The sequence below is a fragment of the Lepidochelys kempii genome, chromosome 16 (assembly GCF_965140265.1).
Source record: "Lepidochelys kempii isolate rLepKem1 chromosome 16, rLepKem1.hap2, whole genome shotgun sequence".
Classification (NCBI taxonomy): Eukaryota; Metazoa; Chordata; order Testudines; family Cheloniidae; genus Lepidochelys; species Lepidochelys kempii.
Genome location: NC_133271.1, coordinates 10405832 through 10419706, shown reverse-complemented (window position 1 = coordinate 10419706; position 13875 = coordinate 10405832). Strand labels below are relative to the sequence as shown.

Sequence of the window (13875 nt, the reverse complement as noted above, 5' to 3'; positions counted from 1 at the left end):
TGGGTGCCGGAGGATTCTCCCTGTACAGGAGGGGGCTCGTCGCCGACAGCTCAATGAGGTCCTTTGCCACCTCAAAGGTGCCAGGCGTGGAGGGCTGATCCATTAAGTCCCCGACCCCATTGTCCGCACTGAGCTCACTTAGGCCTGGGCTCGGTGGGACTTGGGGTGCTGGAACCGCTGGTGCCGGTACAGCGGCCTTTCCACTCTTATCAGCGCTCGGGGCCTTGGAAGGCGCCGGCCTCCTATGCGGGGAACGTCCACGCATTCCTTTTGGCTGCGCCGTGGGCCGCACCGGGGAGGACGAGCGGAGCCAGGGCCTAGTCTGGCGCTGTAGGGCCGACAATTTTCAGTGTTTAGCCGGTCCCGGGTCTCCCGACGGCTCCGGAGCACTATGCACCGAGGAAGCCGGAGCCGGTGTTGGGCGCTTCGGGCCCGGTGGCTGTAATGTGGCTTCCATCAACGGCTTTAAATGAAAGTCTCTTTCTTTCTTTGTTCTTGGCTTGAACGCCTTGCAAATCTTGCACAGCTCAGTCTGATGTTCTTCCCCCAGGCAAAACGTAGACATGAGCCGTGGGGGTCACTAATTGGCATAGGCTTGTGGCACGTGGCACAAGCCTTAAACCTGTGGGCCTGGGGCATGCCCTGCAGCCCGGGGTGGGTGCTGGAAGCCTCCAAGCACCTAATCACTTAAGTGCCCACAACAAAGTGTATGTGAACTAACTGATAACAGCTATCTATAAGAGAAAGGCTAAGGGACTGCTCTCGCACAAGAGAGAGAGGTTGTTCCAACACCGCACAGACGATAAGAAGGAACTGGAGGGGGTTGGGCGGCAGGGGTATATACGAACGGCGCAATGGTGCCACTCGGGGGGCACCACAGGGAGCCGCTAAGGGAAAAAGTTTCCAACGCTCGTGCACGCAACGCGCGCACACCTAATGTGGAATGGACGTGAACAAGCATTCGAAGAAGAATTAGAGGTTGTGTCTTTCTCTGTTCGATTAAACAACCCTCCAGCACCAGAAATTTTTTCCTGGTGTAGATACGCACAGCGCATGATCAAGTCACCTCTTCATGTTATCTCTGTTACATGGATAAATTAAATTAAATGTAAGAAGCTCAAGTTTTCAAAACCTCAAATCATTCTTGTGGGTGGCCCTTTCCAATTTTTCTACATCCTTTCTAAATTGTGAATACCAGAATATAAGTCCTCCAATATTAGTCTCAGCAATGCCATATATGTCTGCTCAATATTCCCCATTTATACATCCAAGGATCATGTAAACCCTATTAGCCACAGCATCACACTGAAAGCTTGTATCAGTTGGTTATCTACCTTGGCTCCTAAATCCTTTGAAGAATCATTGTTTTCCAGAATACAGTCTCCCATCTGGTAAATATGTCCTATATTCTTTGTCCCTAAATGTATGACCTTGCACTGGGCTACAGTCAAACGTATCCTCATCTGGATGGATGGATGGACTGAAAACATTGAGAATTGTCAACTAGATCACAGAAGAATGGAGGCAAGAGTTTGCCAGGACCAACACAAAGAATTAATTAAAAAGAAATACGCTATTAGCTTTGTTTTCCTGTAATTACAATAGAGAAGTAACTAAGGCATCTCAGTTACTGCTGCATGGTAGCTGTTGGCAAATAGTGACTTTTAATGTCAATCCCACAGAATAATGTGAAAACTGAATTAGGTCTTGTAAGATTTGAATTACTGTAACTCCAGTGGGTAAGGAACTCCCTGAACCTACTATCTGGAGACACATACCTCAATACTAAACAGACAGAAAGCATTTAACTGGAGCAATGCTACTGGTTCTCTCTTGGGAAGCCTGACTAGATAGAAGATTTTAGCAGCCTCAGTGAGGACAATCCTGGATATAAAACATTAGGTTAACAAGGATCAGCAAAGAAATGAAAGCATGAACAATTTTCTCTCCCTTCCCCAAACTCGGCCAGACGATGGGAGAAGAGAAAGGCAGAAGAAATAAGGCATTGCCCTTCCTTGTTCCTGCTATGAAACTCGTGCTTTCTGCAAGATCATTATACATGTTCTATGGATAATTCCACTTGGAACTTTTCCATTTCTAATTGCTATAAATTCTATTCGTTCCTCTGGTGCAATCCCTGGAAACCAGTGTGGAATTGTACCCTACAGTAGTTTCTTGTGCTCTGTCCTGTCCAATCATAAATGTTTCCAGAGGAGACTTTCACAGCCCAACTCATCTTGCCATGGAGTTTCTCCTGACAGTCAAACTAAAATGTCCTTAGTCTTATCTAGCAGTCCCAGAGCTGGCTCAAGCAACACTATTCAATTGCACCCTTCACTGCCATGCAAATGCTCTAGCATGCAACTGCCACTCTGCACTTGACCAGAATTGCTCTGCCAAAACAGATGAGTTGCAAGTGTCTGCACTATTCAGATCTTCTCTCTTGCCCACATGCATCTCTCAGTTGGGAATCTTGTGGGAGAAAGGTTCTCCTGTTTCTTCTGACACATGCTTTGCTTCTTCCTTGTAGGCTCTGTGGTGCTGCAGCAGAACTGTGTCACACACAATACAGTGTTGTCAGCTGTAATTGTAGAAGTCACTACCTAAGGCTTTGAGCCAGGTAAAGTTCCCTTCCTTGCTTTTTAACACAAAGAAATAGAGAATACAGCTCAGTGCTATAGCTAGGAGCAGGGACATTGTCGGGAAAATTTTAAAATAAACCCCACACACTTAGCTAAAGTGAATTTACGACTGGGGAGAAAAACATCAGCATAGAAAGGGAGGGCTTCTATTGCAGAAGAGGCAGAGCAGGTACAAAGAGCATGTTACAGATAGTATGATAGCCTATGGGCCTGACCCCTGTTCTGGAAGGGCCCACATCCTCTAATGCATCTCAGGGCATGTCTACACTACAAATGTAAGTTGAGTTAAGTTGACATACAGCCACCGCAGTAATTACTGCGGTTTTTCAAGTCCACACGACCCTCCTTCTATCGGTGGTGCGCGTCCTCACCAGGAGTGCTTGCACTGGCTTAACAGGGGCAGCGTGGGCGGCTGCCACCCAGGCTCTCAGCTCAACGTGGAGCTCCCCACTGGAAGCCCAGCTCCCACCCAGGCTCTCAGCTCCTGGCAGCCAGGCTCCAGCTGGCTAGCTCCACAGGGAGTGAGGTGCTGAGAACCCGGGCGGCAGCCAGGCTTGCATCTGGAGCCACCCACCCACCCCTTGGTGACAGCCTGACCTGTGAGCCTGACGCGTGATCTACAGCACAGAGCCTAACAGCTTTTCTTGTCAATTTCACGACTGCCTCAAGCTGAGAGCAGCAGTGGGTCTCACAGCAGAAGCTGTGAAATTGACAAGAAAGGCTGATAGGCTCCATGCTGTGAAACTGAGCCCAGCCCCAGGCTACACTGGGGCTGTCACCCTGAGCTGGAGGGCAAGAGTTCCAGCTGAGAGCCTGGTGGCCAGCCAGGCTCAATTTCATAGTAGGGAGCGCACCAGCCTTTCTTGGCAATTTCACAGCTCCAATTATGAGGCCCAGGTGCAGAGCAGAGCTGTGAAATTGATAGCCAATAGCCCGGGTAAGGGAGGCAGTGTCTACACAGACACGGCGTTGTCCTAACTACCCTGCCAAAAGCCCTAAACCTCTCGTGGAGGTGGAGTTATGTCGGTGTAGTAGGGTACTTATATCAGCAGGAGCAAGGCTGGACTGTAGATACGGACATAATATGGTCAACATAAGATGCCTTACGTCGACCTAACCCTGTAGTGTAGACTAGGCCTCAGTCTTCATTCAGTCTTTGGCTTCACAATGACAAGCGTCCTAACTCTGATGTGCTCACCCATCCACCAAAAACCAGCTCATTTCACTGAAGTCATCAAGCAGCAGTTATTATAGCTGGCCTGGATTTTCTGCCGACTGCTGACCTGGGGCAGCATATGAACTGGTGACCTAGAGGTGAAATGCTCTACAGTGATTGATAACAGGATGCAGAGAGATCATTAGTAACGCCTGCTGCGTGGCCTAATGCCCCACTACCTTCTCTCCCAGGCAGAGGACTTGAGAGGTTACATCCAGTTTAATACTATCCAAAGCTGGGAAAGTACGAAGAGAGGGATTCTCGAATATTAGCCTGGGAGCAAGGACAAAGCTGATGGTGAGTAATTTACCAGCCAATATTCCTTCATCCAGTTTGCCATCGTCAAGTCCTAACACGAGTCTGACTCATTTCCTGAAAGTCCAAATTCCTCCCCTTCGTGTGGCTGATGTATTGGATTTCCCCTTTGGAATTCTGAGAGCAGGTGAAAGTAAGACCACGTCACTTTACTAGTACAGGAACTAGTATACTATCCCAGCCACATCAGCAGAGCTGGGCTTTGTACCCTTATAGTAAAACCATACTCAAGGGAAACTGGCTATAGAGAAAAGTGCATATACACTAGGGGCTACTGCCTGCACAGCTATGCTGGTCAGCGAGCACAACTCATCACAACCCAGACCAACACAACTATGCCCACAGAAGCCTCTAATGCAGACCTGGCCTCAGTGAGAGACTTTAGCACTGGTGAAAGATTCAGGATAAACAAACCTGGAGTCTGAGGTGCTTCTTTTATCCACAGGATAGGATAAGCTAATTTGCCCTGACCCTGACCTTGAGTGGCCACCTCCTAAGAAGTGAAATGGCTATGCAACTTCCATAGCCCGGGCAGTGGTAGGTTTATTTGCGGAGAACGCCAATAAGGGGATGAATGCTAATTGTGTGTACATTTAATGCTACAGACCCTTAGCCCTGGAACCTGGACTGAAATCATCTTCTTTCATGTAGGTTCATCAGAGAGCATAACAACATTCAGCTGACACCTAGTCTGATGGGATTTAAACTGGCAGCCTAGAGGTTAAAAGCTCTATCTCATTTCCAGTGCACTAATCCATCCAGTCCCGCACTATAGCTGAAGCCTTGAACTCTGTCCCCTGACTACACAGGATAAGAGGACAAGTACATACAGAGCTGGAGTAGGTCAATAATGATGTAGGTTTGTTGAATCCACAGCAATTTTATTTATTGTTCTCCTGAAAGAGTTTTGGCCATGGGGTTCTTTTTTTGTTTGTTATTTTTACAAAGGAGTTAAAAAAAATCTAAGACTGGTTCTACTCTCATTTATATCTCACAGAGAGAGAGAGAAAAGTGGTCAGAATATCCCTACACTGTGTCAGATATTCAGTCTCTTGGGGCCATTACTGTCTGGCGTAACTTAGGGCAGCCCCCAGGCTATCCTAACACCACATAAAGAGAAAGCAGTGTACAGAGTAGCATCAAGATCCATTGAAGTTAACAGAGTTACACCAGGCAGAGGAAAAAATCGATGTGGAGGAACACGTTCTAAATCAGTGGTTCTCAACCTTTTTTCATTTGCGGACCCCTAAAAAAATCTCGAATGGAGGTGAGGTGCGGACCCCTTAGGAAATCTGTTGTCTGTATATATAGTTGAATTCTGTTCAGTCAGTTTTCAGTCTAAGTCTTTCACAGACCCCTTAGACATAGTCCATGGACCCAATCACAGGTTGAGAACCACTGTTCTAAATAATGCATTTTCCCATTGAGCGTCAGTTACACTTCACATGAGAGGCCACAGATTTATTCTCCCATGTAAGGCATTGTGGAGGCAGTCAGGGAGCCAAGGGAAGACACACTGAATTCTAGCATTGGTTTCAGAAGATGCCCAGATCTAAACACAGAGGAGGCAGGATTGAACGGGATCTTCTCTCTGTGCCTCAGGAGAGCAGATGAGAAAGCTGATGAGAAAGATGTCAGAACAGGAGCACACTTATGGCACTTGAGATGAAAGATTCATTGTATAGCTGAATGCGAGTGCTCTCTATACTTTAATGGGATTGATTAGGTGTGTGTTATTAGCATGCAGCTCCCTTAGAACAGATGGGGAAGTTATTAAAAATGGCAAAGACCGAGTACCCTCAATTCTTCCAGAAGCAAAGCGATTAATTAAGCCCTGTGCCAGCAGGGCACACAGCTTTCTGCCCAGAACCAGACAATTTAGAGGCCCTTCGTTACCAACCAAGTTACTAGCAAGGAAAGAAAACAAAACCAAAAATGTATCACTGTGTCAGTGACAATACACTGGTAAATATCCTCCAGCACAAATCATTTAACAAGAGGGCAGCTTCAGAGCGCACATAAGCAGGATCTTGCCATTCATCCTCGACATCCAATATACCCATCTCTGGTTTACACATATAAGCTCTCTTTCAGGCTGGGCTGCATGCCACATTTATCAGTAAAACATAAGGCTTCAGGGACTTCCGTCTCCAACACTCTATCAGCCAGGGGCTTGAATACCTAACCAACTAGCCAGGGGACTAACCCCATTAGCCAGAGCAGCCAGGTCCGGGGCAGCACTCAGTAAGAAGCCCATCTCCTTTCCTTTCCTTCTCCAGATGCTTGGGCCACAAGATTCCAACCAACATGCTGCCTCCGGACCTTATAGTCAGGGCCCCATCTTGCAGATCAACCTCTGATAATTGGCGTTAGTGTAAATGAGATTCAAGCCCAGATTATCAAGCCAGTAAAATTTAACATGAACTACACTAAAAAGCTGCTTCACCAACGCTGAAGGACCGTAACACTGAAGCTACGCATTTACATTAGGGTTAGCAGAGAATTACCATTTTCTTTATCGAAATTCAAACATGTGTGGAGAGTTTGGTGGTGGCCCAGCATATGAACGTTAACCTGGAACCGTACAGATGAGGACACTGCAAAGCTAACTATCCATAGCAAACAAGCCACAGTACTTAGACTCCTAATGGCACTCTTAGACCGGGTCTACATGTAAAGTTGCACCTACCAAACTAAGGCTACGTCTACACTACCACTTACGTCAGCAAAACTTATGTCGCTCAGAGATGCGAAAACACACCTCCCTGAGTGACAAGTTTCGCTGGCATAAGTTGTAGTGTGTACAGAGCCATGTTGGTGGGAGACCTCTCTCCCACTGGCACAGAGCAGCTACATGGGAGATCTTACTGCAGCGCAGCTGCATCGGTACAGCTGTTCCGCTGTAAGGTCTGGAGTGTAGACATAGCCCAAAGATGTGATTTTAGACTGATTTCATTAAAGCTGAACCGTGTGTGTGGACACCCTTATATCAGTTTAAACTTGGCTTATATTGGTTTAGCTTGCCATACAAGTTAAAGAGATACAAGTCATGTTTAAACCAGTAAAATAGCATCCACACACAAAATTGCTCCATTTTAACGTCAGTTTAAAAACTGATTTAGAGCTTGTCTACATAGCATTGTTAACTTCGGGTTGTCTACACTTGAAAGGTAATGGGAATTCATTTAGGGTGTGAATTTAAAGTATAATAGCTATTTGGAATAACTCCAAGTGTGGACATTCTTGTTCCAGAATAAGAGTGCCCAGAAATGGAGTTATTCAAGAACAGCTATTGCACTTTAAATTCACACTCTACCTTAATTCGCATTAAATTTCAAGTGTAGACAAGCCCTTAATTTACGTTAAACCAGTGCAATTCAGTCTTTAGACAAATCCTTAGGAGCATTTATAATTAGATCTCATTCTTTTCTTCACAGCTGTTTGGCTTAATCTACATTTTTTGGTTACGTACAGTTCATTTTCCTTCAGGAAACACTATCCTTTCTGCTCTCATGGGATGTTCCTCTTGAAAGACAATCACTTCAATCAGGATTCCCCCATGTTCTGACAGTTCTATTCTCTGCAAAACTAGAGCATTCAAAAATATAAATGCATCCTAGATGCTCACTGGCTGGTGATTTGTAATTGTCTATTCTTAGTTAGTCAACTGCGAGAACTCCCTAGGACTCTCTGAACATGTGGACTTTATAGGAGAGCATGGAAGGGGTTTGGTACCAGGCTGTAATATTACTTACCACTGATATAACAAACAACACTTTGTAATGACAGCATCTTTTGCCCGGGGCCCTTCAAGGGATTTGCATCACCATTATCCCCGTTTTATGGAAAGGGAAACTGAGGCACGGGGAAGAAAAGTGATTTGCCTGAGGTCATGTACTAACTCTTCCATCGACCTTGTACTGTCTACACTTGGAGATAGGTTGGCTTAAGTACATCACTCACAGATGTGGATTTTTCACACCTGAGGTAAGTACCTGGGTCAACTTAATTTTTAGTTTAGACCCGACCCCAGTGTTAGGAACAGAACCTAGGTCTCCCGACTCCATCCCTGATCTAACCACAAGACAACACTGCTTTTTGTATTTCAATAGATAAAATACGAGGAGGGTTTTACTATCCAAGTTCTTAGGCTCGTCTAGAGCTGTGAAAATGAAGTTAAGTTTGATAAGGGGTTTAAATTTTCATGCCAGTGGGGCAGAGTATGGGGTTCTTTACGCGGAAAATATATGATCAGCAGAAGCATTCTGAAAGCATTTGAGCCTAAAACATACAACCAGCTTCCTTTTGGCCCATTTCCTCCTCTTCCAAAGTCTTTCATGTGCCTGATGAAGATGTAGGCAGACTAAGCAGAAAAAAAACCCTCTCACGTGGGGTAAAAGATGCAAGGACGTGGGTGCAACACAGTGGCTGGTCTGAGTTTTTACAAATATCAGTATTTTAAAACAAAATCACCATAACTATAGCAATGAAATCTACAGCTGTTTTTTGGTCCCTAGCTGCTTTTTTGGTTCTGAAAGTGACTCCCTGGTAGAGAAACACCCAATCTCCACCTGTTTTGTTTCTACCAACAACCTCCCAATTCACACAGAAAGGGGATGCCAAGTTTGCTTGAGGGGGACTGAAGTCCAAGAAGCAACTCTCTCTTCCCAACAGATTTTTGCAAAGGCTAGGGAAAAAGATTCTACAGTTTGAGGACTAAGAAATCCTAATTTTCTCCTATCCTTGGGTCACGCAACACAAGGATCTAGCAGGAATAAAACAACACTCTAAACATGAAAACATAGAAGTGCAGTCTTCTATCCCCTCATCTGCTGCATGATCTCCAAAGGGTAAAGACTTATTGCTGAGGCTGTGCCACCTGCAACTTAGGTGCTTTACTTATCAAGTGGGAAAGGCAGGTGTGATGGTGGAGTCTGATACTTTAAAAGACACTGAGGGCAGGTCTTTACTGCCCGCCAAATCAGCGGGTAGAGATTGATCTATCGGGGATCGATTTATCGCGTCTCATCTAGACGCGATAAATCGATCCCTGAACGTGCTCCCTGTCGACTCCAGAACTCCAGTTCGCGAGAGGCGGAAGCGGAGTCGATGGGGGAGCAGCAGCGGTCGACTCGCCGCCATCGTCACGGCCATGTAAGTCGACCTAAGATAAGCCGACTTCAGCTACACTATTTGCGTAGCTGAAGTTGCGTATCTTAGGCCGACCCCCATCCCCCAGTGTAGACCAGGGCTGAGCTACTATGGTGATGCAGGTCATATAGACAGACAGAGAGAGAGAGAGAACCAGGAAACTGAAAAATGGGAACTAGTCAGGACTTTGTGCTACTCGAAAGAGAACTGGATGTAGCCAAAAGCCATTGGGGGGAAAAGTCAATAACTACCCTGCATGCTGAACTGAGCAGATGTTTCATGGTCTACGAAAACTAGATCAGATAAAAACTGAAAACCCTGTGCTCAAACTCAGATGCAACGGCTTACGCATGTACAGACAATTATTCAACACCCGTTGACTTGGTATTATTGTGTATTTTGCTTCTCTCTCGACCAAACTAAATGGGGAGAGTTCCTGAGGATGCGATTTTAAAAAACCTGTGTGCACTAACTTTTGTGCAGTTACTACGACTGCAAATGACCATAAATAGCCATTTGCACAAGCAATCATAGTAACTGTGCACATAAATTCAGCCAAGCAATTGTTTACAAATGTTAAAACACCCAGCTTTCTCAAACAAACCCACCATCTTGTGGGTTCAGGTACAAATTGTTCTGATTTACAGTAAAATAAAAGTGAGGCAAGAGCAGTGAGGCAATCTCACCTCACCTGATGTTTATCTCTTACAGAAAAATTGCCTCCTCCTGGTTCCTCGGCCCCAAGGGATCACTCTCTCCATGTGAGGTTCCACAAGGGTTTGTGTTGTTGACCTGCTTAATCCAAGTGTACGAGAGGCCACCCTGGGAGAGTGCAAAGCAGTGTTGGCTGTAGTGCCTTATTTGGATAAGACGCAGTTCAGAGTTGTGCTTTCATCAGACCTGGATGTGCAGCAGCTGGGATTCCCCAGGCACTAGCCGAAATGGGAACAGGAGCGGGAGGGAGCTCACTGAAATGCACTCAAGAGAAGACAGAAGGCAATTAGGGTAAGGTATGGCAGGGGTGGTTTCTGCCCGCCTAGTGAGGTTGTGTGTCCAAGAGTGCACTATCTTGAAGTGCTCTTGCTTCCGGAGTCACAGGTGGTGTTGGCAACTAACAGGACCTTTTCCCATCTACCTCTGGCTAGGTGCCTGGGACCTTTTCTTTCTGATCCAGACCTGGCCACAGGGATCCACAATTTTGTGACCTCTAGATTGGATGGCTGCCCTGTTACAGTGTTTGTGGCTCTGCTTGAGGATTATTTGGAAGCTGCATCTGGGGCATAAGATGTTGGTAGCGAAAGGGAACACATTACTCCAGTCCTTCAACAACTGCACTGGCTTCCTATTTGCTTCTGGGTACAATTCGAAGCGTTAAGCCTGGCTTATAAAGCCCTCTCTAACTCGGGTGCTTGCTATCGAAGAGTCTGCCTCTCTCTCCGTGGGGAGCTACAGTACTGGAGGGCAGCTGGGATGCTTTAGCTATGAGACCCTAGACATTCTGTGGCCTGCGTTGTGCAGGAGGTCAGACTAGATTATCATAATGGTCCCTTCTGACCTAAATATCTATGAATCTATGAAGTGGCAAAGACCTGGTGGCAGAGCATTCTCAGTGGAAAGCCCTTGGTTCTGGAAACCATTCCCCACGCAGCTGACCCGATAGAGCCAAAGTTTGCTAATGTTTAGTGCACAGAGCAAAGCTCACCTCAGTTCTCAAGCATCTGCACAAAGGGGAAAGGAAAGGATTGTTTGGAAGCGGGTGCTCCCCATGCCCCAAATCCATGGTGCCCCTGAGAGAAGGCAGAACTGTGTGCTTTATTAAGTGATGGGCATGTACCCTTTTTGAGTCACTCAGAAGGGCACATTTTATGAATGAATAAGTTTAATTACCAAATAAGAACTGTATAAAAAGGGATACTGATCTGGAGAGGTACTAGAATACTCAGTGATGTGTGACAGAATAAAACCCAGACATCGACAGCGGGAAGTTCCCAGAGAGTTTTCCATCACGTTTGTGCCTGATGTTCCTTTGAGTTGGCCTTATACGGAATTGTTTCCAAAGCGACCCTGTGGATTTAGTGAAAGGGCTGAAGGTGCAACACAGCTGAGGCTGAAAGGCAATCACGGAGCTAACACAAATATGCTGGGGGAAGTAAACGATCTGTTGCACATTTAGAAACACAAACTGGGAGCGGGAGGTGTGAAGCTAATAGCAGCAGCAAGTTATAAACCATATTATCACCCCTGCCTCTTTGTAGGAGAAAGAGACCAGAGATCTAGCTGGACACTTCCAAATTATACCTGTTGACTCAGATCAGGGCTACCATACCGCACACCAAAAAAAAAACCAACAAAAAACCAAAAACCCCCAAGACCATTTAGCAACAGAGCAACTCACTGCAGTGCATATACGTTACCAGGCTAGGTGTGGGTTTAGGCATTGTCTTCCGTGCTCTGTGGACCTTGACTTCAGCGTTCGTGGCCGTGGCTTTTTTAGCATCCATGTCCTTACTCCCCTCCCCGAGCTTGGCTGGCATGGTGGCTTGCATCTGAGAAAAGGCGCTCAGAGTTCTCCCTTTGCTTGCTCCGCCTGGGAGGGTTTTCGCAGCATGGCCAGTGAGAGAAGCAAAGGTGCCTGTAGTCCTTAGGGGTTGCTCCTGCACCATCTGCTTAGTTAAAATATATCCATTGCTCCCCGTTACCGAAGTCTGCGTGAAGTCATTAGCTTTCATGTGGTTCTGCTTCCCAGTCTCACTGTCTCTCTCCGAAATGCCATTCTCCGCTATCCTATTTAATTTAGTACTGGAGTCCTGCTGGCTCACTTTTGTATTGTCCTGAGTGTTTTTAGTTGGGTTTGGGTGGCTACCAGCTTCGTTGCGCTCACAGGAGCCATTGGTTTCACCATCTGCTGTCATTTTTGGTTCCCCTACTTGCTTTTCTGTAGCACTTTCATCTGCAGCCATGGCATTAAATCCTGGAGACAGAGGGCGAGAGAAAGAGGGGTTACAGGTTAGTGAGCCTCAAAAGGAAGATATGGATAACTGCCATAGTATATATGTCACAGCAAATCCTCCTCCCACAAAAAAACTGGAAGCCATTTTTACCCAGTTGGTTATTTTGGCGCTGGCTCCTCAGCTACTGTCAGTCAGTCATAGAATATCAGGGTTGGAAGGGACCTCAGGAGATCATCTAGTCCAACCCCCTGCTCAAAGCAGGACCAATCCCCAATTTTTGCCCCAGATCCCTAAATGGCCCCCTCAAGGATTGAACGCACAACCTTGGGTTTATCAGGCCAATGCTCAAACCACTGAGCTATCCCTTCAGTGTCACTCTTCTGAAGTCAATGGAGCCATGACTCACATCAGCTGGGGATTTGGTCTCCCACTTCTAACTATAGATTTTCAAAGTAAAAATACTCTTTAGCAGTATTTTTCCCAGTAACTACATTTATTTGATCATCCTTCAACACCTAGCATGTCAAAAAAAAAACACTACGCAATCCTGCATGCCTACCTAAGGCAAAGCTCTCGTTACAAAGGCCAGAGTTACACCAGAAAAGTTTTGCCGGTACGGTTACACCAGCAAACTCTCCCAGGGCAGGCGCAGCTTATACTTGCTAATATCGCTTATACTGGTTCGGTGAGTGAAATAAGCTACACCGGCAAAATCACAGTTTTTTGCTGGTGTAACTGTGTCTACACTAGGGCTTTTGCTGGTACAGAAACATCATCAAAACCATCACACTCAGGGTGGATCTGATTTAAATCAAATTGATTTAAATCATGATTTAAATCACCAATCAGGAAGACTCGATTTAATCATGGATTTCTACACAGAAGTGCATTCTTGTTGGTTGTTATAACCTTAATACATATTCTTCACTCCTCAGAGATAGATGTAACTTCATTTTTAGAAGGTTCACACTTACATTTTTAAAGTGATTTATTTTGAAAACTTTTCAGATTAGTTTTACAGCTATTCAGAAAATCTATGATTGTTTGGTGATTTCATTTACCAAAGATAAGTGAAGCAGATAATTATGAAGTCATTGGGAGGTGAACTATCTCCAGTTCAACAGGTTAATCATTAATATTCGGAGGATCTTCTTGCCATGCTGTATTAGGAGGAGAACATCACCAGACAGACATTTCAATTGTTTTATTGAACTAAAACCAACAACATCATGTATTCTGGATATTTTTCTTCAACAGCAAACATATAATATTTTAACAAAACAAGCATATGAATTTTTGAATTTAGCTAAACATTCAAGTTTTTTAAAATCAGGTTTGTTTTTGTTAAAACTGTTTTTAACTAAAATAGTTAAATGAAATATAAAAACACAAAAATTAACTCGACGACGTCAGCCAGGTCAACATGAGAAACTTAAAATATTGGCTTCTGCAGCCAACTCAGTCGTCTTCACCTTCATTCTCCTGTTTGTTCATAATCTGGAAAAGAAAAACCAGCTTTCCTGCTTTGTCAGGACCCAAACGATTTCTCAATTTGGAATGAATTAGTCCAAAGGAAGAAAATATTCTTTCTAAAAGGGCA

General features: G+C 45.3%; 1 protein-coding gene across 13 annotated transcripts in view; it reads right to left on the bottom strand.

Moving 5' to 3' along the window:
- EHMT1 (euchromatic histone lysine methyltransferase 1) overlaps nucleotides 1-13875 on the bottom strand; it is a 170424-nt gene that overhangs the window by 64841 nt on the left and 91708 nt on the right. For 12 of the 13 annotated variants that reach the window (XM_073313920.1, XM_073313919.1, XM_073313921.1 and 9 more), the window contains one exon: nucleotides 11739-12295. In XM_073313920.1, the coding sequence (XP_073170021.1) occupies nucleotides 11739-12295 (557 nt within the window). Of the gene's footprint in view, nucleotides 1-11738; nucleotides 12296-13336; nucleotides 13388-13875 lie in introns of those variants that run through there. The other variant, XM_073313929.1, reaches the window with a different exon arrangement.